This window comes from Arctopsyche grandis, chromosome 10 (genome assembly GCF_051622035.1).
Source record: "Arctopsyche grandis isolate Sample6627 chromosome 10, ASM5162203v2, whole genome shotgun sequence".
NCBI classification, from domain to species: domain Eukaryota; kingdom Metazoa; phylum Arthropoda; class Insecta; order Trichoptera; family Hydropsychidae; genus Arctopsyche; species Arctopsyche grandis.
This window is the reverse complement of record NC_135364.1, coordinates 21,761,671-21,788,087: the sequence shown is the minus strand read 5'-3', so window position 1 is coordinate 21,788,087 and position 26,417 is coordinate 21,761,671. Positions and strand designations below refer to the sequence as shown.

Genomic DNA, 26,417 nt, shown 5'->3' with positions numbered 1-26,417 from the left:
TGTGGTCGTAGTTTTTAAAAATCAAAAGTTAAATTAGCACGCTGGACTCTTTTCGTGGGTGTAAAAAAGATACGATTTTATAGATGTTTGGCGGCTCCTAGGTCCTATAAAAATAACATGCCAATGGTAGATATCTATAGAATATTAAAAAATAATTTCTCTAGTACCATAATTGAGGAAGGGAGAAGTGTAATACGTTTGTATGGACAAGGCGCTGGCTTTTGAATGTTCACTATTACACTAAAGAAAATTAATTACACTAAAGAAAAAAGAAACTTGTCCTATATCGATTAAACTATAATGCTCTAATTAATGACCGTAGATACATATACAACCTGTCATAGCCAGAGAAATGTTATAATAATAGAAGCGCCTTTACGAATAAATAAATTGTTTCAATATTACGCGGTACGTCTCCATAGCTACGTTAAAACGCACGGTTTTAGCGTGACTGATGGAGTTTTTGGGTGCCAGATGTTCCGTGATCGAAATTTAAGTGACGTGCGCGAGATCACTTTTTACGGAATAATCACCGAACCAAGGTTTTTTTTTTAGTCTATTTTTGTCAATAAACGGGTTACATCCCAAATGTGAATCGCTACCAGGATAACCGCCGCTACGAAAATCGCTCGCATGGATCTCCTGTCGTGGGAAAATTGCTATACAGAAAAATGCCTAAATATTGCTCAACAAATGCTTTTTTAAATGAGATTGTTCCGACCAAGTCTTCATGGTCAGCTTTCGTGGCGTTACGACCAAAGGAGCCTTTTTGGAGGGAGATCGGCGCCGAGCGCGCGTCCCCGCCTCCTATTCGTTTTCCGCTTCGGTCGAGTGAACATCTCTGTTCGCTACCGAGTTTGTTCCCACCACCGAGTCCCGATCAGCTCAGCCTGGATCGGCAGACGATACTGGAAGTACAGCTTCAGTATACGTCCGGTGAGAAGTGAGGAAATCCTGGTCTTTCTTCGTCGAAGTCAGATCACGTAGTCACGTGAGGAGTGAGGTTATCATAACCTCTCGAACACGTGCGCGCTAATTTCACGACGGACTCCCCCCCCCCCCTGCTTATTCTCTGTATTTATACATATATAAAATACAGTCACCATACAAACAGAATTACAACCTGTTTTTATTATTATACAATTTCCTCCCTTTTTCCACATCACGCATCCCACGCACATTACGAAGGAGAAAGGGACATAGCAGAGCAGCCGACATCAGCAGAGACCAGACCACCGACGACGAAGGAAGGCACCTTGAGGAAACCAGCCCCGCCCACGCTTACCACTAGCTATCTCAGAAAACCGACTTCGGGGGTGCTCTCGAGTTGAACATCCCTGGAGTCTGTACATTTGGTCCTTCGAGCCGGATGTCTTCAGAGCTGGTCTTCCAACGTCGTCGAATCCAGGTTGGTCGTAATTAGCATTTTTCTGTTGTTGTTGCTATTTTTTTTGGTCGTCAACGTCCATTTTGTTTTTTCCCGCGTCCATTTTTTCCTTTGTTTGATTTCGTCGCATTTCAATAATGGCGTCTTTGAGTACGCTTAAAAATACGCGGAAAAGAATTCGCGCTCGGTTAACGAGAAACGCGAATCAATTGGGGGACGATCTGAGCATCTTCGAGCTCAGAATCAGGCTCGAAACAATCAGACCATTACTGTCTGAATTCGAAGCGATCCAAGCTCAGATAAACGAGCTGGACCAAGAAGAGGCGCAGGCCTCCGAATCCGTCGTGGACCTATTTGATAGGGAGCATATGGCCGCCTTCGTGCGATGCACCGAAGCAATCAATTTGCGTGAGCCGCAATTGAGCGCTTCACCGTTAGATGGCGCTAACCTCACAATGTCACCTGTACCGCAATCAAATTCGGCAATAAAATTGCCCCGTTTGGAGTTGCCCACCTTCGAAGGCAACGTCCAAAATTGGCCGCTTTTTTCACAACGCTTCTTGGCCGCTATGGCCGGCGAGAGTTCGCAAATCGCCCGGTTCCAATACTTACTAGGAAGCCTAAAAGGAGAGCCCCAACGTTTAGTTGACGGCTTGGAATTAGCTTCAGATTCATTTACGAGCGCGTGGTCCATTTTGGATCAACGCTATAACAACAAAAAAATTGTTGTTCAGTATCACCTTCAGGCATTGCTTGAAGCCGAGCCAGTCGTGAGCAACAATCACGTCAGTCTGCGTCGTCTCATAGATGATGCCAACATGCATGTACGTGCGCTCGTTAACTTGGGCGTCCGGGTCGAGACCTGGAACGAGATTCTGGTGATGTTTATCACCAGAAAACTCGACCGGAGTACACTTCTGCAATGGGAGCTTCAGACTCCCAAGTATGAAGACTGCACGTTTAGCAAAATAATGCATTTTCTAACGTGCCAGTGCCAATCGATGGCAAATGCCGACTTCGTCTTAAAAGGCGAGTCGAATCCTCGACCAAGAACCATTACGAATCCGAAGGCAGCAGTTCTGCATGTGAGGAGGGAACGCCCCTCCTGCATCAGTTGCAGCGGAAGTCATTCTCTGCTAGCGTGTCCATCATTCCGCCAAATGAGCGGTGATGAGCGTAGGTCGAACGCCATAAAACGTCGACTATGTCTCAACTGCTTGAGGCCAGGGCACATAGTTCACGCGTGCCAAACAAAGCAGAGATGCTTCAAATGCGGTCATGCCCATCACACCATGTTACATGACTCAACTCCATACCAAACTTCGCCTTCAAATAAGGCCAAACATTATCGGAGCCCCAAGAAATCAGAGAACGCCAAACCCGTAAAATCATCGTTGGTTTTACACTCGGTGAGACGCGTATCGCCTTCTCACGCCCGAACTGTCCTGTTATCCACCGTGGAAGTACAAGTTCGCGGCGGAGATGGGCGTTCGCACAAGGTTCGAGCATTGTTAGATAACGGCTCCGAACTCAACCTCATCTCTGAAGACTTAAGAAGGCGACTCGCCTTAAAGTCGAAAAGGATGGACGTCAACCTGGTAGGAATAGGTTCAAATAGGACGTCCATTACTAGTGGCGCGGTAATTCGAATTCTACCGCGCATCCCCAATCAGGGCTCCAGTGTTGATCTCGATTGCGCAATCATGCCCGAGATCGCGAATCAACTTCCATCGCGCAACGTGTCCGAGATTCGGAGCCATTTGCCGCTTCATCTCCCCCTTGCCGATCCGTCATTCGATATTCCCGGTACAGTGGATATGGTGATAGGCAGCGACGCCTATCATGCGATGTTACGCAATGGCAAACGTACCATTTTAGTTCCCTCCAAGTCACGCGGTGACAGAGGAGGACGCATCGCGATGATGAATACAGCTTTCGGCTGGATATTGGGCGGCTCTCTAGAAGCGCCCACAGTTTCAAGCGATTCTCGGAATTGCCATCACACAACGGGTCGTGATCCGTTATCTTGTTTTGGCGCGAGACGTCCAGTCAAGACAGTTACGCGTCCCCTGGACGAATCGCGTATTTACGCGGAACGAAGATTCCGCTTGCCGAAGCGCAATGTACCCGCGCCCTTTAACCCTCACATCTTTCGACCTTCCCAACCCAGCTCCCATAACTCCTGGCCAGTTCCTAGTTGGCGCACCACTAGTTGCGCAACAGCAGGAGGATCTGGTCGATCAACCCGGAGCGAGGGTGCTACCACACCAGCACATGCAGCAGCGGCCCCTGGCAGACAGGGGCACAGGAGTAGGTCCTACTACTCCTCCATCAGCAACACCAAGCGAGCAGTCCGGCGAGTAGCTCGACTGCCAGTCGAGCAGCACTCAGTGAATTTGTGCAACGGTGTGGCGAACGTTCATAACGTCCCACATTAAAGTTGGCGCGTTGTTTGTATCTGTGTTGTGGATTCAGTTTATGTGTTTTAACTTAAGTTTTTGAGTTGCTTTTCTTTTATGCTTCTCTTGTTGGTTTGATTGGTGCTTTGTAATGGAGCTATCAGGATAGATTGGGACATATAACGGTTGAACAATATTGTTACCTAGCATTGGTGTTGGTTATTTGTTGGTGTTTTGGTTGTTTGTTTGTCTATTTTTTGTTTGTTTCTTGCCGGCTTAGTCAGCTGCTTATGTTAGGATGGGAAACTGACGGTGGACTAATGTTATTTTGTTTGCTGACTGGGTTATTTTGTTGTGTTGTTTTTTATTTTGTTGTTATTTTTTTGCTTATTTGCTTGGTTTTTGTGTATTTCATTAGTCGCTTGTGCACCATTAATTCTTGTTTGTTTTGGAATTCGATCCTCTGACTTCCAACGGGGGGAGTATGTTCCGACCAAGTCTTCATGGTCAGCTTTCGTGGCGTTACGACCAAAGGAGCCTTTTTGGAGGGAGATCGGCGCCGAGCGCGCGTCCCCGCCTCCTATTCGTTTTCCGCTTCGGTCGAGTGAACATCTCTGTTCGCTACCGAGTTTGTTCCCACCACCGAGTCCCGATCAGCTCAGCCTGGATCGGCAGACGATACTGGAAGTACAGCTTCAGTATACGTCCGGTGAGAAGTGAGGAAATCCTGGTCTTTCTTCGTCGAAGTCAGATCACGTAGTCACGTGAGGAGTGAGGTTATCATAACCTCTCGAACACGTGCGCGCTAATTTCACGACGGACTCCCCCCCCCCCTGCTTATTCTCTGTATTTATACATATATAAAATACAGTCACCATACAAACAGAATTACAACCTGTTTTTATTATTATACAATTTCCTCCCTTTTTCCACATCACGCATCCCACGCACATTACGAAGGAGAAAGGGACATAGCAGAGCAGCCGACATCAGCAGAGACCAGACCACCGACGACGAAGGAAGGCACCTTGAGGAAACCAGCCCCGCCCACGCTTACCACTAGCTATCTCAGAAAACCGACTTCGGGGGTGCTCTCGAGTTGAACATCCCTGGAGTCTGTACAGAGATTTGGGCAGCTTTGAACAAAATTTGGCCAGTTCTCTATACAATTTAATATTCAAATAATACAATTTAATATTCAAATTCATAATACATAAGTAATTTTTGAATATTAGTTTTTAAATGTTATAATAAAATACAGCATTTAAAAATGAAATATTTTTATTACAGTTAGTTTTACATAGATTACTTTTACAAGGATCTTCAATGATTTCGAATCAAAACCCTTAAATGTTTATAAATTATCGTGTATAAATAAAACACGTGCATTCAACATGCCAGTCGTCTCATTCGTCCATCCCCCATACTATATTTAAAATGAATTTCTGGATTTGGATCTGATGAATTTAAACATCGAAAATCCGCCTCTTCCTTTTTTTTCAGGTTTCTGATCCCAGTCAGTTGAAAATCATTAGAAAAATTGTAATTTAATTAGCAACATTTGATCACCAATTCATTCAATTCAGCTTTTAATCACTGGATTCTGTAATCAATTTAATTGTTACAGAAACTCGAATTAAAATATTTGATTGCACAAATGTATTTGCGCAATCAAATATTTTTATGAATGGCTATGGTGGATATTCATCGATTTAGAACCTGCCAGTCGGGCGATAACAAGTCTGATTCCGAGTTGGTTTGACTTTTGCTTCTTGTGTTTTTGCACAAATTTTTCAATATCTTCAATTTATTCAATTTTATACCAGCGGCTTACATTATATTCATGGTATTTATCTTTTAATCTAATTTTTTTATTATTTGAATTATGAGCTTTAAATAATAAAGCGGTTTCCAGGTTATGTGTAATTTGACACATACGCCCAAACATAAGATGTAACTTTAATTTTATACTTATAATTATTCTCAAACGTGTTGTTTTAGACTGGAAATGGGTGAACCGAAGATTCTTTTGAAGGAAGCTAGGAAAGCTATCGATTCTGGCGAATTTGAAACGGCTGTTGAAAAATGTAAAGCAGTATTGAAAACAGATGGAAAAAATTATATGGCATTAATTTTTCTTGGAGTTGCTCTCCGTGATGATGAAAAAGCCGAAGACGCCTTCAAAAAGGCTATCGCCTTAAATGATAATAACGTATTAGCATATCAAGGCTTAGCTAAATTTTATGACAACAAAGGCACCAAAGAGTATTTAAAATCACTGATAAAACTCTATTACCGTATGATCACACTTTCCGGTGTAAAGGAAGTGGAAATTTACGAAAGTATAAATAATGTTGCTTTGAGGATTGATGATTACAATGAATGCGGAAATATAATAAACGATTTTCTATCTAAAGAGTCCGATGGCGAGAGGCAGAATCAGTTGATAATTTTGCTCAGTAAAATCCTGACTTATACCAATGGTACGATGGATAAGGATACATTATCATTGTACCAAAAGGTTTTAAATTTATCTGATGAAAAACTTGATGATGTGTTCTTTTTGAAGTATTTTAAATGTCTTCTTGAGGTCGAGGGTTATAATTTTATGTTTCAAAAATTTTGGGAAGTTCCATGGGAGATTTTGATATTAAGGGAATGGATTTGTGAAATTTTCGCGAGAGCGTTTGTGCTAAAATTGTATGTTGATTTTGATTATAACAAAACTAAATCTTTGGTTTCCGGTGTAATTAAAGAGATGCCAAATTCTGAATATGGAAAGATTGCTGCAACCGTACTGAAGTTGATAAATAATGATAAATTCAATGCTTATATCGATGTATGTGACATTCTAAAAACAAATTGCAAGAATAAGCTTGTTTGTATACTGCAGGCAATTTGTTGTATTGACTTAAGTAGATATATTGAAGCTGAAAGTATTGCTGGAGCATTGGCTGAAGACGCTGATAACGATGTAGCTATTCGGTCTAAAAGAATTTTACTAATTGCAAAATCATCTCAAAAGGCATCTGAAAAGTGTCTAGAAGGAATTAAAATTGCCGAAAATTTAAACCCAATTTATATGGAAGAAATGGAACGGGTCGGACTTTTCAATGCGTATATCCAGTTGGAATTGTTTGAAAAAGCTGAAAGTTGTCTCAAGAATTTGACAGATTCGCCAGTGTATTATGCCAAATTACTCAAAAAGACTGGTAAAACTGATGAAGCTATTGAGGTTTTAACGACAAATATAGGAAATCTTCTTTGTAAAACACAGCTCGGAATGTATTGTTTGGAAACCAAAGAATATAAAAGTGCTTTTATGCATCTATTGGAATCGGCAAAAAACTATCCTTTTAATTTCGAAATTTTCTTATATCTCGGCGACTACTACACTCTGTCGGGGAAAAGTCATGAAAAAGCAAAGAGATGCTATCTGAAAGCGTTCGAATTGAATCCGGAGTGTTACAAAGCTGGTAAAAATTTAAGCAATACTTACCTAGAACTGAAAGAATGGAATGCCAATGCTACGTTTTTGCTATCATTAACAAATTCAGTCATCCAAGTCAGTGAAAATCAATCGAATTGGCCTTGGTTGCATCTCGGACTACATTACATTGCCTTGGAGCAATGGGACACCGCCATTGTTCATTTACGTACTTATATACGATTGAATTCGTCTGACGTCGATGCATGGGAGACTTTAGCAGATGCATATTATCACCGCGGCTCGTACACTTCTGCCATGAAGTGCTACAAGAAGGCCATAGAAATTGATCCACAAAAGAAGTATTGCATTGTGCAAATTGGAACCATTCAGTGTCTTTTGGGATTTTTCCGCGATGCTCTGAGTACTTACGCAACCATTACCGATGATTCTTTCTTGCCTGCTGTGAAAGGTCTGGCCGAAGTCAAAGTCTGCATTGCGAATGAATTGTTGTCTCAAAATTTATACGGTCTGTGCAGAGATCAAGCGCAGGAAGCTATCAATCTAATTTCGCCATCGGTTTTAACCCAACACAAGTTGAGTTGCCTCTGGAAAATATTAACCGATAGTATAATGATCATATCAAAATTACCACCCAAATACAATTGGCTTTGCTTCGAGGGTGACTACTTATTCAATAATGATAGTGGATTGTCTAGGTACGAAGGCAAAGAAATTTTGAATTTGGCTATTTTGTGCGTTTCAAAAACGATAAATCTTATAGCTGGTTCAAATGCTCACTTATATCACGAATTGGCTGCTATTTATTTAGCATTGTATGAACATACTGACGAATTTCAATATGCCAAAAAATCCTATTTGGCTATTATACAATGCCTCGAAACACAAAAAGAAAGATGGCAGCACTGGAACCTCCTAGGAATAATATGCATCTCAAAAGCTGTCAACAAACGCAGTTTGGCGCAACACGCTTTCATTAAAGCTTTAGAATTGGATCCGATAAATGCTATGCTGTGGAGTAATTTGGGCGTGTTCTATACTGTAGTCGGCAACAATGTGCTGGGAAATCAAGTATTCATGAAAGCACAAGAAGCTAATCCCACCTTTATCCAAAGTTGGATCGGACAAGCTCTGATTGCCGAATCGGTGGGTCATCACGAAGCCATGGACCTATTCAGACACGCCTCTCAATTAGGTTTTCACAAAGAAAGCAGCCTGGGGTATGCATGCTGGGTAGCCAACAGTATGATTGAGTTGAGAAATGAAAGTTCATCGAGTCTAACATATTCGATTGAAAATATGCATGCTCTGCCGGCCGCTTGTGATTTGATGGCTTGGTATAACCAGTTCGAGACGAAGAATCCTTGCAGTTGGAACATATATGGTTTGCTGCTTGAAAAGATGGGATGCTTCCGCAACTCGGTTGAAGCTTTTAGAAATGCACTAGATTATGTAGAAAATGATAATAAAGACACTGTCATTTTAAACCTTGCGAGAGGTTATGCTAATCTGAAAGAATACCGTAATGCGATTGATGTTATCATATCGACTGAGGATATCAAAAGCATGTTCGTATATCCATTGGCGTTTTATTTCTCCGAATGTGGAGAATATGAGAACTCTTATTCAACTTACAATAAAATGCTGGAGTTGACTGATAATGAGCATGAGAAATGCGATATTTTGATTGCTATGGCGAACATTGCTTTCAAAGTCGACGATATGGAAACTGCTGAAACATTATTATCGCAATGCATTTTTCTCGAAGAAGGCAAATTATATCTCGATGGCGTTATAGCACTTTGTGCTTTCTATTTACTGCGCTCTGATGTGGATTCTGCAGAAGTTGCCCTGCGCGAAGTGATGAAATTGGACGAGAGTGCTGTGTCACAACGACTTCCCTACTTTATCACTTTGAAATCATATTGTGTATTGTTACGTGAAGGTCCCCTCGCTGCAGTTCGATCTATATGCAAATACATCCATACCCATCCGAATGCAGAGAATTTGTGGAAGACTGCGGCGAATAGTATAACCAAAGACGTGTTGACGTCCAAAATGTGTGTTAGGAAGTGTTTGAGTTTCAACAATGTCGTAGAAAACATGGAGTATCTCAAGCTGGCATGTCTTACGGAATTATCCACTGGCAATTATAAAAAGAGCAAAATTTACGCTCAGAAAGCAATTCGATCGAGACCTGATAATGCCGACAATTGGGCTTTACTTTTAGCATCATCATTGCCGAATACATCCGAATCAAGTGAAGCTCCCTTTAACGAGGACAGTTTGAAAAGCTTACTCAAATATGTTCTGGAAAATTTTAAAGTAGATCAACAGTTAGCAGCATGGTTAACTAACATATTAAACATGCAACTTGAAAATCATTAAAAATTTATTGTTGTATTTTTAAATAAGGTATACATATATAATTTTGTGATCCATTAAATGTAAACAATAAAGCTAATAAAAAGCCTATAAAAATCAATCATTTTTCAATATTTCCAAAATCCATATTAATTTTATTAAATTAAAACTAGCGCCTCTCCAATATAAAGCTAGAAACCATTAAAATGTGATCAGTTTCACAGTCAAAACTTTTGGTTGGATTTTCTCATAAACAAGACTTCATGATAAAAAAATAAAATAAAAATAAGAGTTCAATTTCTTAATATTAATGTACAGAATTAATCCGATGTTAGCGGTTTGGTAACTTTTCTTGAATCCAATTGTGCGCTGCCAACAACTGGTCTCCATTGGGCATATGCTCAGCGTATTCATCTATGAAAAACTTTCCAGTGACTCCTAATGTGGTCAATTTATCGAACGTGCTCTTTGCCGACTCTACGGGCACCAAATCGTCTTGAGCACCGTGTAACTGCATCAATTCTGGAACTGAACAACTCATTGAAAATAACCTGTATTAAGATAAAATCACGATATTCCCATTTTATAAATTACCGGGTTGATTCAGATCTTTCAAATGCGAATATACAGCAGAACCATCATTTAAGAATGACGAAATGGCAAAAATTCCAGCTAATGAGGTCTTCAGTCTCAAACCGGCGTGCAATGCCAAAGCACCACCCATAGATAGCCCACCTAAAATTACAATCAAATTTCAGGACATAAATTTGAGAATACATGTCAATATGTATCAAAATCCATACCAACGATGATTCTATTGTCCGGGATTCCTTGATCGTTTTCATCCTTGATCAACTTTAATACTTCTTCGCCGATCTTATTTATAGATTCTAATTTCTCAGGTACGGATGATTCGATCGCTATACGGTCGAACCAAACTGTGCTCAATTCTCCATCTAGTGGAGTGTATGGTTGTAGCGGAGCATTTGGAAACACGACTTTTAGGTGGGGAAATGAAAAATTTTTCCTCATAAGAAAGGCAGATCCTTCTTTTATATCTTCAGCTGTGGAACCTGTAAACACCAGAGTAGGTACAGCTTGTAGGTTTTCGTATCACTAAGTAGAGTAGTAATATGTGTATGAATACCAGAGCCGTGAAAAAAGAGCACCGTTCCGGTATGTTTTCGAAGTACTGTAGGTCCATTAACCAGAGCTGATAGGCGAGACATGTTGACTCCACGTCACATATTCAAATGTTTATCTTGGTTATGTTATACCAAATTGACATTGACATGCGAGTATGCGACTATACTCAACGGTGTCATCCAATTTCCGTGACGTTTTTCTAAAAAATGTCTTCCAAAACGTTTTGTAGTTATCATAGAAGTAGAATGCATAGAATGGTCATTGCTAACAAAAGTATCGTCTAAAAGCGAGCCATCGAAGAGAGAAACGGCGAAATAACTGAGAGAGATGGGAAGAGAGAAACAACTGAGCAAACAGCTGACAAACTCTGCCGCGCAGAGTTTTTGTTATCAACATTTTTGGAGGCTGAGAGCGATTCTATGCATTCTACTTCTATGGTAGTTATTCTATATTATTAATTCTATATATACGAAGGCATCAAATTGGATAAAAAACTATAAAATATAATAATATATAGAATAACGGACGCGATATATGTGGCGGATGCGTGGAAAAGTATGGAGATTTCAAAAAAACAAATTTTAGAATACCAGGAGTATACGGTATGCATAGGGATGTAGCGTGATAACCGATCTTGTCGAGGAGACGCGGGGAAGCGGGGTAGCGAGGAAGGGAGGGGGGGTGGAGCGTCGGTTCAGTGATTATTGCTCACAAAGCACTCGCCCAAAAGTCACTGAAATCTCTATAACGGAACATCTGGCAACCGAAAAGTCCATCATACTAACGATAACTATCATAATAACAGAACTCGAGTGCCAAATATTCCGTATTCACGATTTTCATGGCAAAAATTGTCTTTTGGGCAATCGCAATGTGCATAATAATCCAATTATGGTTTTCCCTATCGAGTAAAAATCATTATTGCACTGGTCGTGTTTTTAAATGTTATTTTCTCCACTGACACATTTGCCCTTGCGCTGACAGCTGAAGAGAAGGTTAGATTAATAAGGTGTTTTGTTATCTTAACTCAACCCAATAAGATATAAATAATGTTTACTTATCAGTTTTGACTTTTCGACAGTGAATAATTGCTAATCACTGTTTTTATTATAGTATATTAAGTCTTCAAACATAAAATTTATGATGTTTATGATCCATGTAGTACTTACTATGAATACAAAAGTTAAATTGGAATTTTTTTCAGACTGATGAGACGAGGGAGTATCGACGAATCTAATATAGGTCAATTTTTAAAAATGTCGAATTATGAAGATACTGTTCGACAATTGGATATTTATTACGGCATCGGTAATTGAAATATTATATGTCCGTATACATTTATAGTGACATTAAATTTTAATAAAATTGAAATTTTTTGATACAGTAAAACGACAACTACTTCGATACCAAAGCCCAGTATCGGGTTTATTCCCCGTTTTATCTTGTGATACTCAAGTTGGGAGCGTTCGAGAGAGTATTTATTGTGCTGCTGCTGTATGGAGTTTATACCAAGCATATAGGTAAACGAAATTAAAACGTGTGATATTAATTTGTACGTATGTACGTATCGTATAGTAAATGAGTATGATTCTTTTCAGACGTATCGATGACGATAGAGGTAAATCATATGAACTAGGGCAAAGTGCAGTCAAATGTATGCGAGGCATATTAGAATGTTGGATCAAACAAGCTCCACGTGTTGAAAAGTTTAAAAGACAACAATGTAGCGCATACGCATTGCATTGTAAATTTAATTTGACTACAGGTGAAGTTGTCTATAAGGATGACGAATATAATCATTTGCAGATTGACGTTGTTTCTATATATTTAATATTTCTCGTTCAAATGATTACTTCTGGCCTGCAAATAATTTATACTCAGGTAATTTGATTGAATAAATTGATAATTTAATTTAAAATTGTATTGTATGGCAATGATTTTGTTTTTTTTTTTTACATCAGGATGAGGTCGCTTTCGTTCAAAATTTGGTTTACTATGTTGAAAGAGCGTACCGTACTCCAGATTTTGGTATGTGGGAACGCGGTTCAAAATATAATGACGGAACACCTGAAATACATGCGTCTTCGATTGGTATTGTTTAATCTTTAAAAATGTTAACACATCTATAAGTATATGTATTTCTAATAAGTAAATATTCATTATATATAGGAATGGCGAAATCTGCACTGGAAGCCATAAATGGATGCAATTTATTTGGTGATAAAGGTGCATCTTGGAGTGTTATATATGTTGATATTGACGCACACAATAGAAATCGAAGTATTTTTGAAACATTACTTCCAAAAGAATCAAGTTCCAAAGTGTGTATTTCTAAATATTTTCCATTTGCTTCTGTTATGTGTTTGTAAATACAATGTAGGTAATTATTTTAGGGTGAAGATGCTTCATTGATTCCGACGCTATCATTTCCTGCTTTCGCATCTCACGAAGAACATTTGGTTAATCAAACTAAAAACAATGTTATCAAAAAACTTAGTGGTAAATATGGAATGAAACGTTTCAACCGAGATGGATATAAGTGTGCTCTGGAAGATCCAGATCAAAGGTACATAATATATTCATAAATCAGTGACTAGCGTGTAATGCTTTCAACTGAGGGGGCATGGGCTCAGTCTCTGGTTGGGTGTTTTATTTTTATTATATACATATATACCAGGAAGGCCCAACAGGCAAACCCCAATGCGCCTTCTTGGCCAATTACAAACAATGCAGCATTTTTATTACATAAGTCGTTGAATTATGAGGCACTTCGAAATTAACGAGACATCTATGAATTTTAACTTGTATATAAATTTTATTGTAAAATAGTGATGACATAGTAGGTAGGAAGGTTTTTAGCCAGTTATAAACTGGTTTTTAATCGAGGAACCGTTTCAACAATGAAATCAGAAAAATTGGCAAACCCTGATAGGAAACGATCGATCTGGAGCCACAAATATCCAAGTCTGACCAGCAGTATTACAGACATACTCAGAATAAATTCTCGTCAATTGAGATCAACTCACGGGATCGAACCTGGTGCCTCTCAGTTATAGGCAAAAGCCCAACCACCGAGCCATGCTGCCGGTGTATGATGGTGGTGTTGTTGGTCAGACCTTGGCTATATGTGACACCATTTCGATCGTTTTCTATCAGAGTTTGCCAATTTATCTGATTTCATTGTTGAAACAGTTCCACCAAAATTGGAAACCTATCCCATCTCTCGCAAATTCGAGCTTATAAGCATCTGGAATTTGCTGATACATAAATATGTTTCCTCGAAGTATTAGTACTATCGAATTTGTCCATAGATGTGTAGAGAAAAGTAACGATACTATATATTAATTTTTTTTTTTTATTAATTATTAATATTTGTTAATTGTTACGATTTACGAAAGAGAAGCGCCCAAAGAGAATCTAAGTTCACATACTTTCTATATTGCGTCTCCATCTCACTGAATCAGTTAACCTTCTTACCTTTAGGTACATACACTGATTTATCAGGAATTCGAACAAAAGGCAATTATGGCTCACATTTGATGCTATACATTGTTGAATCAGACAGATTTCGCGGTAGCTGTATAAATATAGAAAGCTGTATATATACATAAATTGCAATGAGGTGTGTAGGTCGAGGACCGCCATATAACGAACCTACTGGACCTACTGGACACTACACAACGCTACTGGATGTCTCTGTGATACTGTATATATATAATTGTTTATCGACGTATGTAATTGACCAGGGAAAGCGCATTATGTTTACCTATTAGACTTTTTGGTATATATGTACATATTTACATATGTAAAAAAAATGAAAACTTATTAGGTGAATAGTTCAAAATTACAACGTGTTCTTTGTTTATTTTAGATTCTACAGTGAAGGAGAATTGAAAGAATTCGAAGGAATTGAATGTGAATGGCCGTTATTCTATACATTTTTAATAATTGACGGTGTGTTCAGAACTTTGCCTGATCAAGTAGAAGAATATCAGAAACTTCTTAAAGCTAGAATACAAACTGACGAATTTGGGGGTGAGTAATATTACATATATTTTATTCTACACATCATGGACTGTTCTTTTATTTAAAATTTTCTATTTTTAGATCCTGTTATACCTTGGTATTGCTATGTGCCAAAAGAATGTGTTGCGATGGAGCGTTCTCATCCGAATTCCACAAGAAGAGTACCTGATGGTAATTGGATGGTACTTATTATATCTTTCACCGTCAGCTTTTTTGACTTTTTTTTTATTACACATCAATATAGCCTCTTATTCGTTAACCTTCAGTACGTCAACCATTTTTATAAAGTGTGCTGCATTATATTATGTTCCTGTCCAATTTTGTTATTGGTATATTGAGTTAGTTATGATACCATTTAAAAATAGACGGTTAGCTTGTCTGATGCTCAATTTTTGTTTTTGGAAAATGTTTTGCTTTGTTTTAAAAATGAGAGACACCCATCCATATGTTATCCCTTGTACTTATGCAATATTTATTCAGCATCCTTGCACATAGATAGAAAGTAGTTAGCTCTTAATTTAAATATGTAATAATTCAATTTATTTGTTTTTCATATTTAAAACCACCCTAAATAAAAGTTGATTTTAATTTGACTATTAAATATGATTTTTTTTGGTGTCAGAAAGTGGAGGAATATTTCTATGGGGTCAAGCAATGTTTATAATCGCCCAACTACTAACTGGCGGTTTAATACACGTAAACGAATTGGACCCAATCAGAAGATATCTTCCATCTTACAACAGACCTCGTAAAGCTGGACGCTACTCTGCATTTCAGGTGATCTATTTTTTAATTTGAATTTAAACTCTTTTTTTAATCACTGAGATATGGTAACCGTAGCTATGGTTATGTTAGTTTCATCAGGTAAAATTAAGTAGGTTTAATTGAACTAATTTCAATTTACTATACAGGGAACTGCCACAGATCTGGTTGTGCAAGTGGTTTTGATTGCCGAGTCTATGCGATTGCAAGCGATGATGGGTACTTACGGCATTCAAACGCAAACACCTCACGAGGTGGAACCGGTTCAAGTGTGCAGTTCAGCTCAATTGGTAAATGTGTATCAACAACTCGGCGTATGTTCGAAACTCGGCCTGACAGGACGTCCGGTGAGACCTGTCGGTTCACTCGGCACAAGTAAGGTAGGTCAATAGTTCAATATTTGTATTAAAGTAATCTTATAGTTATAAAATATTGCACTGAATAATTTTTGTCTTATTTTAAAGGTGTATAGAATTTGTGGGATGAGTGTTCTGTGCTATCCGCTCATATTCGAAGTGTCCGAATTTTACTTGTACCGTGACATGTCTTTGCTCATCGACGATATCAAGACGGAGTTGCAGTTTGTCGGACGTTATTGGAGGCTGTCTGGTAGACCTACAGTGTGTCTTTTGATTCGAGAAGAACATATGCGAGATCCACAGTTCAAGGAAATGTTAGATCTGTTTGCTATGCTAAAAAAAGGCTATTGTGATACGGTAAAAGTACGATTGGGACGCTTGCAAAATTTGCTTTCAAGTTCTTGTGTCGGTATGTTTTTTTTGTTATATATTTAATTTAATTGTTTTCAAACATTTTAAATAATATACATGTATTATCAATTTCAGAGCATCTTGATTTTATGCATCAGAATGAATTGCCCGATGGAGTTTTCCAAACATTCAAACAGCTAGAGCATGAGTATATTGGTTATCAAAGTTTAACTGACGTCCCCAAGAGTTTGAAGTTCAACGAAACTACCACTGATCTCGTCAACTTGAACGAAAAGCCTATATGGGAAATATTGGAAATTTTGAGGTCCACGTCAAATATGTACACGCTATGTCAGTTATGGGGTGTTTTATTGAAACGTGAAGGTCCGAACTATGAAGTGAGTTTACGAGTGATGATACGGTATAATGGCTTAGTATATAATTGTATATTAATTATATATTATTTTAGGTTAACGGTACAACTGTAGATTCTGCACTGCACGGTTTGTATCACAAAGCGGGTGTGTTACGTTACTGGCTCGCTGTGAGATATTGTTCTAGTCTACTTCATCATACAGTCGATTCGATCAGTCCATTTATAACAACTGTTTTGGTGAATGGAAAACAGGTCAGTGGGTACATATTATATGTATGTACAATACTTAAAATACATTTATGCGTATTAAAATTAGTTTTAATTTTTTGTAATGTTATTTATATGTAGATTACAGTCGGAATTATCGGACAAAAGGAGACGGTGTTCGATAAACCTATGACTCCAAGTGAAATTCATTCTGTTATGTATCAAACAGTTCAACCTTATGATGTAATTCATGCTGTTCTTCAGCAGGTAAATTTTTCAACCATCTGTATACTTCTAAATATCTATTTTTATCAATGATTTTTTATGCATTTATATATCTGTAAAAACTCTCGTATGTGAAAAGCCTTAATCATTTTTTAGCATATGAGAGTTTTTACAGAACCAAAAAAATTTAATCTTTTTGATTCAGCATTTTTGGAATTATTAACTCAATGAAATTATTCGATAATAATTATTTTTGGAAATTAAATTATTCGACATACATATGTACGTCACAGCTAAACCACTGCCAACAAAACTTATCTTATATGTATATATATATACGAATATAATAACAAACAAAAAAAAACTTCTTTATATACTGTTTGCTACCAATTTTTCCTCTAGGCAAATAAGAGTGTTTACCACCATCTATTGAAAATTTATTTAATTAATTAATTTTTCAATTGGTGTTTTATATTGTTTATGTATATATTGGTAGGTAGGTAGTTTTTACCATTTTTTTTCATATTAAACAATTAAATATATTTAAAGGGTATTTGAAAAAACCTTATGATATTTCATCAGCTACAAGTTGATGCTTTGGAATTCAATCTGGTTGGGAAAGTGTCTCAACTTGTTTATGACACTTATTTAGCTTCAAGTTATTGAGTGCTATTTATCAGTAGTATTTCATTTATCATGTCGATTATCAATTTCACCAATTGATTATTTGCTCAAAAAACGGTAGAAAATTTTCAAATATTTTGGTCCAAATCTGGGGCCATTCAATTTTCATCTCTTCTTGAAATTAAAGGAACAGATGAAGTTAGCTAGTTCAAGGAAATTTTCTTCAATGAGATCTCTAAATTGAGGATGTTTTATTATTTTTAATTACTTAGGGATTTGCAACCAAACAGTTCGAGAAGAACTTGCTAAAAAGATGATAGTTGCAACTAGAAAGTGATACATTACCTTTGTTTTCAGGAAATAGTACTGTATTGTGGTCGACTCATTGCAACATATCCAGACATGTTTAGAGGAATTTTAAAAATCAGAGTCGGCTGGGTACTTGAAGCGATCAAATTGTATGTTCAGATGTTCCCGTCGACAAAACGTGATTTGTCCACATCTCCGATAGAAAGCTATTCTCCATACGAATTGAGACAACTGCTTCAGCAAGTGCTCACAGTGTCAGATTGGGCACAGGATAAAGAGTACATATATATAATATATATTTAATATTAGTCAAACTTTATAGATTTTCAATATAATATTAATGTGAGATGATGTTTCAGTTTAAACACACTTCAGAGAAGGCAATTAGATGGTTGTTTGTGTAGAGTACCGAAACACTTTTATGCTCAAGTATGGGATGTTTTACTCTGTACTCCCCAAGGAATAACAGTACATGTTAGTCTACACATGTAATTTAAATTCAATTCTCATGTTTTCTTCATTTGTATACAGCAGTTTTTTTTAATTCGTTACAGGGTCATTGTTTACCGGCACAGCCGACCCTTTCCAATATGAGCAGATCGGAGTTAAGTTTTGCCCTTGTTGTAGAAGAGATGTTAAACAGCATCCAAGAACCAGCGTATAGGCAACTTACTGTTGAACTTGTGTGTATAATAGCAACTATTTTGCGACGAAATCCAGAATTGATGTTCCAAAATAAGTTAGATTTGGATCAACTTTTGACTGACGCTGTACAGATGTATAATAAGGTATGCTTGCAATGTGATATAATATTACATATTATGTACATATTTGATTTATCGTAGTTGTTTTTTATTTAAATTATTTTAATTCGTTACATTTTAAGGATGTAAATTCTGGAAAACCTGCTCCCAGCATCCACCAGAGTATATTTGCTGCACCATTTTCGTGTACGGCAGGATATTTAGCCCGTGCGGTAGTAAATACGGTTTTACAAGGAGGAGCCACTACTTTGTCTACATATGTGTCAAATAATCATCAAGAAAATTGTTTAATATCATGATTTTAAAAACTAAAAATTTTATTGTTATGTTTGTGTTATGTGTATAGAAAAGATTTATTTTGTGATTCATTTTAATTGTATGTATGTATGTATTTTTTTTATTCATTTTTAAGCACTGTTTGTTTTCCTTTTTTTGTGAAAAACGTTTTTTGTTTTGTTTTATAATAAGAAACAATTGCCAATATTCATATATATATATATTAATGATGAAAAATATGACATGTTTTATTTTTATCACTATGCATATGTGCGTATGGGGTGACCGTCAGCGCACCGAATATTAAAAAGTCGAAAATGTTCGTTTACCATGCATACATATGAAAAACGGTTAATATGTAAATCAGTGGCGTGCGGTAAAAGTCTCTCTCCCCCCCGTCGTACATCCTGACTTAATTTGCGCGAGCAGGATACAACAGGAACAAGAGGAACAGGCTTTTCCTCCCGTATCCTGCGCGCGCACATTAAACAAAAAGAGAGATAATTTCACCGCATGCCACTCATATATATTATATATACATAGTACTGTTTACCATATACCCTTTTTTTATCTTTGGACTTAACATCTTTCGATTTTCGATCTTTGCTTTCCAATATTTGCGTTTTCGGTAATTTCACATTCCGGCTCGTCACGTAGACCCATATGTATACAAACATATATACATTTTTTTGTTCGTCCAAGGCAATACATGAAAATATTACATGAAAATTCATTAAATTTTCAAGATTTGTATAATTTTGGAAAAAAATTATATACATTTTTAGATTAAATAACGGGTTTCCGGAAACTTTTGATTTTTAACAAAAGGATTCCGGAAACCAATGGAAATCATTAGGGTGACACCACTTAAAATATCATCCCATTTGCTTATTATCCAAATAAATTCATTTTTGAAATTGGACTATTACAGAAACAATACAGTTTTAAATGAACGTCATCAATGCAGTAACTTTGCTTTCCATATAAATTGTGTCTACTTATTGTACCAGTAACGTTCCAGCCTCTCAAACTATGTCTAACAGTAGCTTCGAACAGACCGTCACCTGGCTCTGTATTTATTATTACTGTGTAATCTTGCACTTTACTGAGTACTTTCCACATTTCTAACGATTTCGATGGCACATTTCTTCCGGCCTCCAAAATCCCACTAAGATTTAATTTCGCGCACTGTGTATAATTAGCCAATAGACCATTCATATAATTTATTACAACATTTGCTACGATTACTACCACTTTATCATCAACGTTCAGCTTTCGGGATTCGTGACACGTGCACCAATGTGGATCTATACCTGCAGATTGACACGTGCGATTTTCATGTATTGGCAGAAAGAGACTTATACCCCTGTTGTTTTCATAAGTCTTATTATGAATCGCTTGTTCGATCACTTCATTTTCTATTTGACTCACATTCAATAAGTCTGAAAAGGTTTCATGCAGATCGTAAGGTGTGGTCAATCTTTTAGTGTTTCGTTTCAGATTAGAAGAAGCGAGGGGAAATCTCTCTTTAAAGATTTCAGGCAGAGTTATAAATAAGAATGGCAAACGCTCTTCCATTCTTCCCTGAGGCGTTGAGAGGATTTCTCCCCATCTTATTCCGTGATCGCTCATGACTACTACGATTGTGTTACTAAACAGTCCTTCTTCTTTAAGTTTATACATGAGCGACGAATATTTATTGTCTCCCAGCAGAGGATAGTTTAAAAAGTCATGGGTAAGGCTTGTCTCCCAAAAAAAACCAAAATATAAATTGTTAGATAGCACAGTGAGGAATTTGTAAATGTAATCCAATAAAACATCTACAATTATTCTGGGCCCTATGCAAAGGTTTGTGTTTGAGTGTATTTCGTGACCTATTTCCAATTCTGCGGCTTGGTTGAAAGTTCTCCAGTAGTAATCAGTAGGTGCATTGATGAATCCCTTCTTCATATAATTAAACACCCCTATTCCAGAAGCGTCTTCGGCAAAAGCAGTCATGTAACCAGATTCTTTATACTTTTTCCATATGAACGGACAATCGTCATACGTTGAATCATTTCTGGGAAGACAATGATCTTGCAATTCACTTTCACTCAATCCAGACAAGACTGGAACCAAGTTTGGGTACGTATTATCACCCACTTTGTTGTAGCCGCGGAATTCAATTGCTCCCATGCTCTTTAGAATTTTCAGCGTTTTAGGCATCGTCCTATGGAAATTCAGACGAGACACAGCATCTATACCCAAAACGAGAACATTATAGCTGTATTCGTTTCTTTTGGTAGCGCTGACATCTTCCGCAATGTTTTTGATCATCACAAAGGAGTGGAAATCCTTATAAATATCACTACCTTTATAAGTGCACTCGACTCTAACGAACTCGTCGAATACGTTCGTCGACTTTGAAAAGACCGTGCAGTCTTTTTCGTATTCGTATCGATCGTCTGATGTACTGATATTAGAATCTTGACGAAAGAAAGGTCTATAGCAACAGAGCAGATGCTGTTCTTCGGTTATGTCATAATTTGAAAAATACTTTTCTTCTATCCACAGACTCGTCAGATTCGATTCGACCAATGGAGGACTCGAGCTGTTGTGGCAGCTTATGGGGCTTTCCATCTGAAAGTATTTCACCACGCCTCTATCGAAAGGATGGAAAGCCGGTATCGTACATCCCTCAGTTTTGATGAAATACTTGTCTTCACTCTGGCCGATGACCGATGTATTTTTGACCAATTGAGGCCAGGAAATTCGTATTTCATTCGATTTAAAACTTACCTCCACTCCAATATTTATGAGCAACAAAAGTATTGTGGCTATTGCTAATGGTAAAGCAAATATATAATATCTATATCGATATACTTGTCGTATTCCTATTCTTTCTTTCAGCAAAGAGGTGTAGTTTAAATTCATTCTGGAATACAAATTTTAATTATATTAGCCCATTAGTGTTATATAACAAAAAAAAAAAATTACCGGAGCAGAAACTAATCAATCAATACTTACTATGAGCCACTAAATTCGAATATGAAAATTATATAAGCGTAATATGACAATGATATAAGATATGTACATATAAGCGTTTAAAAAAATACGTCCGACTATTGATTCTAATACTCACTTTTGGCAAAGCAATACTAGATTTTCAGTTAAAGACTTTAAAAGCCAAAAATCTTATATTTCTTAAAGCTTTAAGAGAAAAAGAATTTATTGGGTCAAACTTACTATAGATTAATTAGTCTCCGCTCCGGTAAGAAAAAAACGTAATTTTTTTGTTGCTCAGTGTAATTTTATGTCGCGAGATTAATAAATTCCGAGAAAAACACCCTATAAATCCTTATGCTAATATTCCCTTAATTAGAAAACATTCTTTTTTTTCCAGCCACCGAAAAGGAACAAAAACAGGTATCACTTTTTTTTGCGTATCGGACACTTGGCAAATAAACTTTAACGATGAAATAGGATCCCTTTCTTTCATTTTTATCTCAGTTCACCGTTGATTTTTGAATCTTTAGCATCGTTTGAAGTAATTTCGCAAATAACATGCCGAGCGCGAAACAATTGTTGAAAACTAATAAATCTCTAATTTTGACTATGGCAGCAGAATAGTTTAGTTCTCATCATATCGTCATACCTGTGTACTCAAATTTATCAAGACATTTTGAAGTTCCGTGTCCCTGGAAACAATGATCAGGAAAGCTCAGACAGACCGACTCCTCTGAGGATCGACTTTTGAAACGACTCCGTCTACAAGACCGATTTAAAAGTGCTGTGACTATTAGATCGGAGTTCATTGAAGCCACTGGAAAAGATCAGTATTGAAAATGTACGTCATTGGCTTCGAGAATTCAGTTTAGTCGCGAGGATACCAGCGAAAAAACCGTTATTGACGAAAAAAGCGCATCTGCAACGATTAAATTGGGCCAGAAAATTTATTAATTGGGTTGGTGGTCAAACATCTCCCAGGCCAGATGGTCTGGAGATGTATTTCTTTCCATGAGGTTGGTTGGTAAATTGATGGACCACTGAATGCAGAAATTTAAAAAAATATTTTAGAACACTTGTTTCCAGCAATAATGCACTACGCATGGGAATTCGAATGCATTTTCCAAGACGATTCTGCGCCGTGTCACTGTGCTAAAACTGTAACTAATATTTTTTTCTATTGCCAAATATCCTAATCTATAAATAAAATTAAAAAATTAAAAATTAAAATTAAATTAAAAATATGTGATTATTTTTTTTTTAAATTGTAGGTGAAGAATTTTATCGCGAAAAGTGGCATTTCGCCCTTGGAATGGCCGGGTAATAGCTCTAATTTGAACCCAATTGAGAACCTGTGGGCTATAATGGATTATAAAATAAAAAATAAAAAATCTTCTACTAAATAATAATTGAAATTAATACAATCGATGCCTCGAACGGTTGAGTCAGTATTAAAAAATAAGGGGGGGGTCAACCAATAATTAAAATATTTTTTATTTAACTATTAAAATTAATAAAATGCGATTTTCAGTTTTTTAATTAATAAGTTAGTTTCACGAAAAAAATTTTTTTCTTTACACTACCAAATCTTCCCATATGTTATTGATTCCTAATAATTTGAGTTACATGATAATTTCATTGTATTGATACTTGATATAATGTCAAACATTATAAACTTGATTTTAATAAACAAAAAAAATATACATATACATATAACATCTTAAAACAAGGAAATATTGATATTGATCAAGCTGAAAACATTTCATTGACCACTATGGTACATATACGTAATATGTTTTCTACAGTGTTTACATTTAGCATATACATATCGAAATATGCGTTATTTATGAAGGAGAATCATATATGCTCAAAGTGATATGCTCAAAGGCCAATCCCATTGGTCGTTGGTGATGACTAGAGGTAGGACCGGAAGCGTGCTTTTTCCAGGAACCAGGGCGTTTTGGGTATATTTACAAAGCCAGAGTGCAAAAAAAAAGATTCATAATAAAAATGAACAAAGCACGACGAAAAATCAACATTGAACGGCACGTTTACGGTCCTACATCTAGTGATGACTCACTGACGAGTCCATGAGTCAATGTCTAAATAAATAAGAACAATTACAGAATGGCATCCGGGTCCCGATTAAAAATTATACAATTACGATTTTAATCAAGTTTTTAGCTGAAGATGATAAATATATATATATATATATATATATATATATATATATATATATATATATATATATATATATATATATATATATATATATATATATATATACACATATGTATATAAATAGTGCTCCTTACTTACTTTTCGATCAAAGGAATACATTCGATTGATTGAGATTCTGGAGGAATCTTCTGGTAGAAAATCTTCCGCCACTGCAATTACGGGTAAAAGCAGTATTGCAATGTTGATTAAGACGCGAGAATTTAGAGGATAGTTCAATTAAGTATTGATATAATAAAATATGTTTAAGTATGTCTTCGTGATAATTAATCAGATACGAAAATCAACGGCTAATCAAAATTTTAATCATTTGTTTTTACAAATAAAAGATTACATTGGAGCTCTTATCTAGATAGTAGAAGTAAATTCTTTAAATAAAATTTATGGTCCAAATAAGTATTCATAAAGCATCGTCATAAGACCTTCTTTTTAAGTGTGATTATTTTTGAAATAATCTATGGAATATGAATTTGAGAGAGCAAAGATGTTTGTTTCCTTCTGTTTCCCACTCTATGAAATTAAAGGGCCATTGCAAGGGTCAAAGCGATCTCAATTGCGGAACATCTGACACCCTAAAATTCCATCCATCGAGAGCTGACCACGCGAACTATCATACTAACGCAGCGGTTTCCAACTTAATGCTTCTACGCCTCCCTAAAAAAAATTTTTTTTCCGCGCCTCCCTACCTTTTATTTTTTAATAGATATAATAATATAGACACGTTTTAAATAATAAACCTTTATTTAAAAAAAAATACTGAACACTACAATAGACAGAATAATCAATAGACAGCCTCCCCTGACAATAGTCCGCGCCTCCCAGTTTGGAAACCGCTTTACTAACTAGAACTCGAATGGCAGATAATCTGTATTCGCGATTTTCGTGGCAAGATTGTCGTGTGCGCGATCCCAATGTGTGAAATAGTCCGTTTACCAATAGGGACATACATATGTAAGTTTGAATGTAGACCAGTGGTTCTCAGTCGAAATTTTACCGTGGCCGCACAGGTGATAATAGTAGTCCCATGGAAATGTCTGGTGGCCGCACCAAATTTAATCAAATAAATTAAAGTTACAAAAAAAAAATGGATCAATTTATTCATAGAATTTTGGTATCTATTTATTTAATAATAATGCAATGGAAATTGCTCAATACTCCTTTCTTCCAGTGCAAGCCGCATTGCTGCTTCTAAGTTTGCGTCTGTCAGCTGGTTTCTAAATTTGTTTTTAATAAAGTGCATTACACTGAATGATCTTTCGCAATATACGGTAGTGGGAATAAAAATAGACAATATTAATAAAACAATTGTTGCCAAATCTTTATATCGGTTTCATTGTCAACGTATATTTCCGACCAAAATTTTTGAACCAAAATATTACTAAAATGGTTATTAAGTACTTGATCGTGACTAATTTCTAATAATGCATATTTTACGTTAGCCCAGTTAATTAATCTCAATACTGAAAATGATTTTAATCTATTTTGTAGTACTAGGAAATTTTCATTTTTCATCATAATAAAAGGCGAAGATACAAAAGAAACAGTTTTAAAAAAATTCAATCCTTCGAACCTTATATCAAGTTCCAGATTCAGAGATTTAAGATACTATTATTTTAAGTTTTAATTTTAATTTTGAAGTTGTTTCTGTCATCTTATCTATGAAATCACTAGCAGAAGATAAAATTGAAAAATTGTCATTTTCAACTTCTGTCACAAGGCTTTTCGCTATATTTTTTAGTTTCTCAATGATGAGCATGGTTTCTATTATTGTTAAGTTACTTTTTTGTAGTTGTTTATTAATCGAAATAATGTGCATCAAAAAATCCTTTAGGAATAAAATTGACCCTTTTATATAATTACTTTGAAGCTTTTCACTTAAATCTTTATGATTTACGGCCAAAGCAGATATAACATAATCATTTAATTCACAAAGACGTTGAACACTGTTATCAAAACTTAGCCATCTAATATGATTGTAATTGAGCAATATATTGTGTTTTTCACCATTGATTTCTCATATAGAACTAAACATGTTCGACAATTTAATACTGGTATTAATTGCATTTAATACTTTTCTCACAGTTAACTCCACATCTTCCATGCATTTACTAACTAGCACTTCTTGATGCACAATGCAATGCATACGAAATATTTCGTTTTCACAGTCTTCG

The 26,417-nt window shown here is 36.4% G+C and overlaps 4 protein-coding genes across 5 annotated transcripts; 2 read left to right on the top strand and 2 right to left on the bottom strand.

The window, feature by feature from the left end:
• Positions 1 to 5,495: 5,495 nt before the first annotated feature.
• LOC143918427 (tetratricopeptide repeat protein 37-like) lies at positions 5,496 to 9,866 on the top strand. The gene is made up of 2 exons (XM_077440352.1): positions 5,496 to 5,632; positions 5,788 to 9,866. Exon 2 carries the CDS (start codon positions 5,795 to 5,797, stop codon positions 9,620 to 9,622), a length of 3,828 nt encoding a protein of 1,275 aa, XP_077296478.1. The 5' UTR covers positions 5,496 to 5,632; positions 5,788 to 5,794; the 3' UTR covers positions 9,623 to 9,866.
• Positions 9,599 to 11,113, bottom strand: LOC143918428 (lysophospholipase-like protein 1). Of its 2 annotated transcripts, none has more exons than XM_077440354.1 (4): positions 10,746 to 11,113; positions 10,402 to 10,671; positions 10,193 to 10,333; positions 9,599 to 10,126 (listed from the first exon to the last, which is right to left on the bottom strand). In XM_077440354.1, exons 1-4 carry the CDS (start codon positions 10,825 to 10,827, stop codon positions 9,930 to 9,932), a joined length of 690 nt encoding a protein of 229 aa, XP_077296480.1. In that variant the 5' UTR covers positions 10,828 to 11,113; the 3' UTR covers positions 9,599 to 9,929. The 2 variants fall into 2 exon arrangements, with proteins under 2 accessions (XP_077296480.1, XP_077296481.1); XM_077440355.1 differs by having other exon boundaries at positions 9,611 to 10,120; positions 10,746 to 10,934.
• A 587-nt stretch (positions 11,114 to 11,700) lies between these two features.
• Positions 11,701 to 19,255, top strand: LOC143918425 (putative phosphorylase b kinase regulatory subunit beta). The gene is made up of 19 exons (XM_077440350.1): positions 11,701 to 11,739; positions 11,949 to 12,052; positions 12,129 to 12,264; positions 12,343 to 12,625; positions 12,706 to 12,835; positions 12,914 to 13,065; positions 13,138 to 13,310; positions 14,616 to 14,779; positions 14,852 to 14,941; positions 15,393 to 15,547; positions 15,682 to 15,912; positions 15,997 to 16,300; positions 16,378 to 16,640; positions 16,712 to 16,870; positions 16,967 to 17,092; positions 18,032 to 18,261; positions 18,343 to 18,457; positions 18,538 to 18,771; positions 18,870 to 19,255. The coding sequence occupies exons 2-19, from the start codon at positions 11,953 to 11,955 to the stop codon at positions 19,044 to 19,046; spliced, it is 3,222 nt and encodes a 1,073-aa protein (XP_077296476.1). The 5' UTR covers positions 11,701 to 11,739; positions 11,949 to 11,952; the 3' UTR covers positions 19,047 to 19,255.
• On the bottom strand, positions 19,230 to 24,499 carry LOC143918426 (uncharacterized). The gene is made up of 2 exons (XM_077440351.1): positions 24,328 to 24,499; positions 19,230 to 21,937 (listed from the first exon to the last, which is right to left on the bottom strand). Exon 2 carries the CDS (start codon positions 21,934 to 21,936, stop codon positions 19,915 to 19,917), a length of 2,022 nt encoding a protein of 673 aa, XP_077296477.1. The 5' UTR covers position 21,937; positions 24,328 to 24,499; the 3' UTR covers positions 19,230 to 19,914.
• Between the last annotated feature and the right edge of the window lie 1,918 nt (positions 24,500 to 26,417).

What these genes read in the sequence shown, in the direction of transcription:
- LOC143918427 (XM_077440352.1), top strand. Translation starts at nt 5,795, where the DNA reads ATGGGTGAACCGAAGATTCTTTTGAAGGAAGCTAGGAAAGCTATCGAT.
- LOC143918428 (XM_077440354.1), bottom strand. Translation starts at nt 10,827, where the DNA reads ATGTCTCGCCTATCAGCTCTGGTTAATGGACCTACAGTACTTCGAAAA. An exon ending in GGACAATAGAATCATCGTTG is followed by an intron (nt 10,334 to 10,401) that starts GTATGGATTTTG and finishes TTGTAATTTTAG; the next exon opens with GTGGGCTATCTATGGGTGGT. An exon ending in GAAAGATCTGAATCAACCCG is followed by an intron (nt 10,127 to 10,192) that starts GTAATTTATAAA and finishes TGAGTTGTTCAG; the next exon opens with TTCCAGAATTGATGCAGTTA.
- LOC143918425 (XM_077440350.1), top strand. Translation starts at nt 11,953, where the DNA reads ATGAGACGAGGGAGTATCGACGAATCTAATATAGGTCAATTTTTAAAA. An exon ending in ACAAACTGACGAATTTGGGG is followed by an intron (nt 14,780 to 14,851) that starts GTGAGTAATATT and finishes TTCTATTTTTAG; the next exon opens with ATCCTGTTATACCTTGGTAT. An exon ending in CCCAAGGAATAACAGTACAT is followed by an intron (nt 18,458 to 18,537) that starts GTTAGTCTACAC and finishes AATTCGTTACAG; the next exon opens with GGTCATTGTTTACCGGCACA.
- LOC143918426 (XM_077440351.1), bottom strand. Translation starts at nt 21,936, where the DNA reads ATGAATTTAAACTACACCTCTTTGCTGAAAGAAAGAATAGGAATACGA.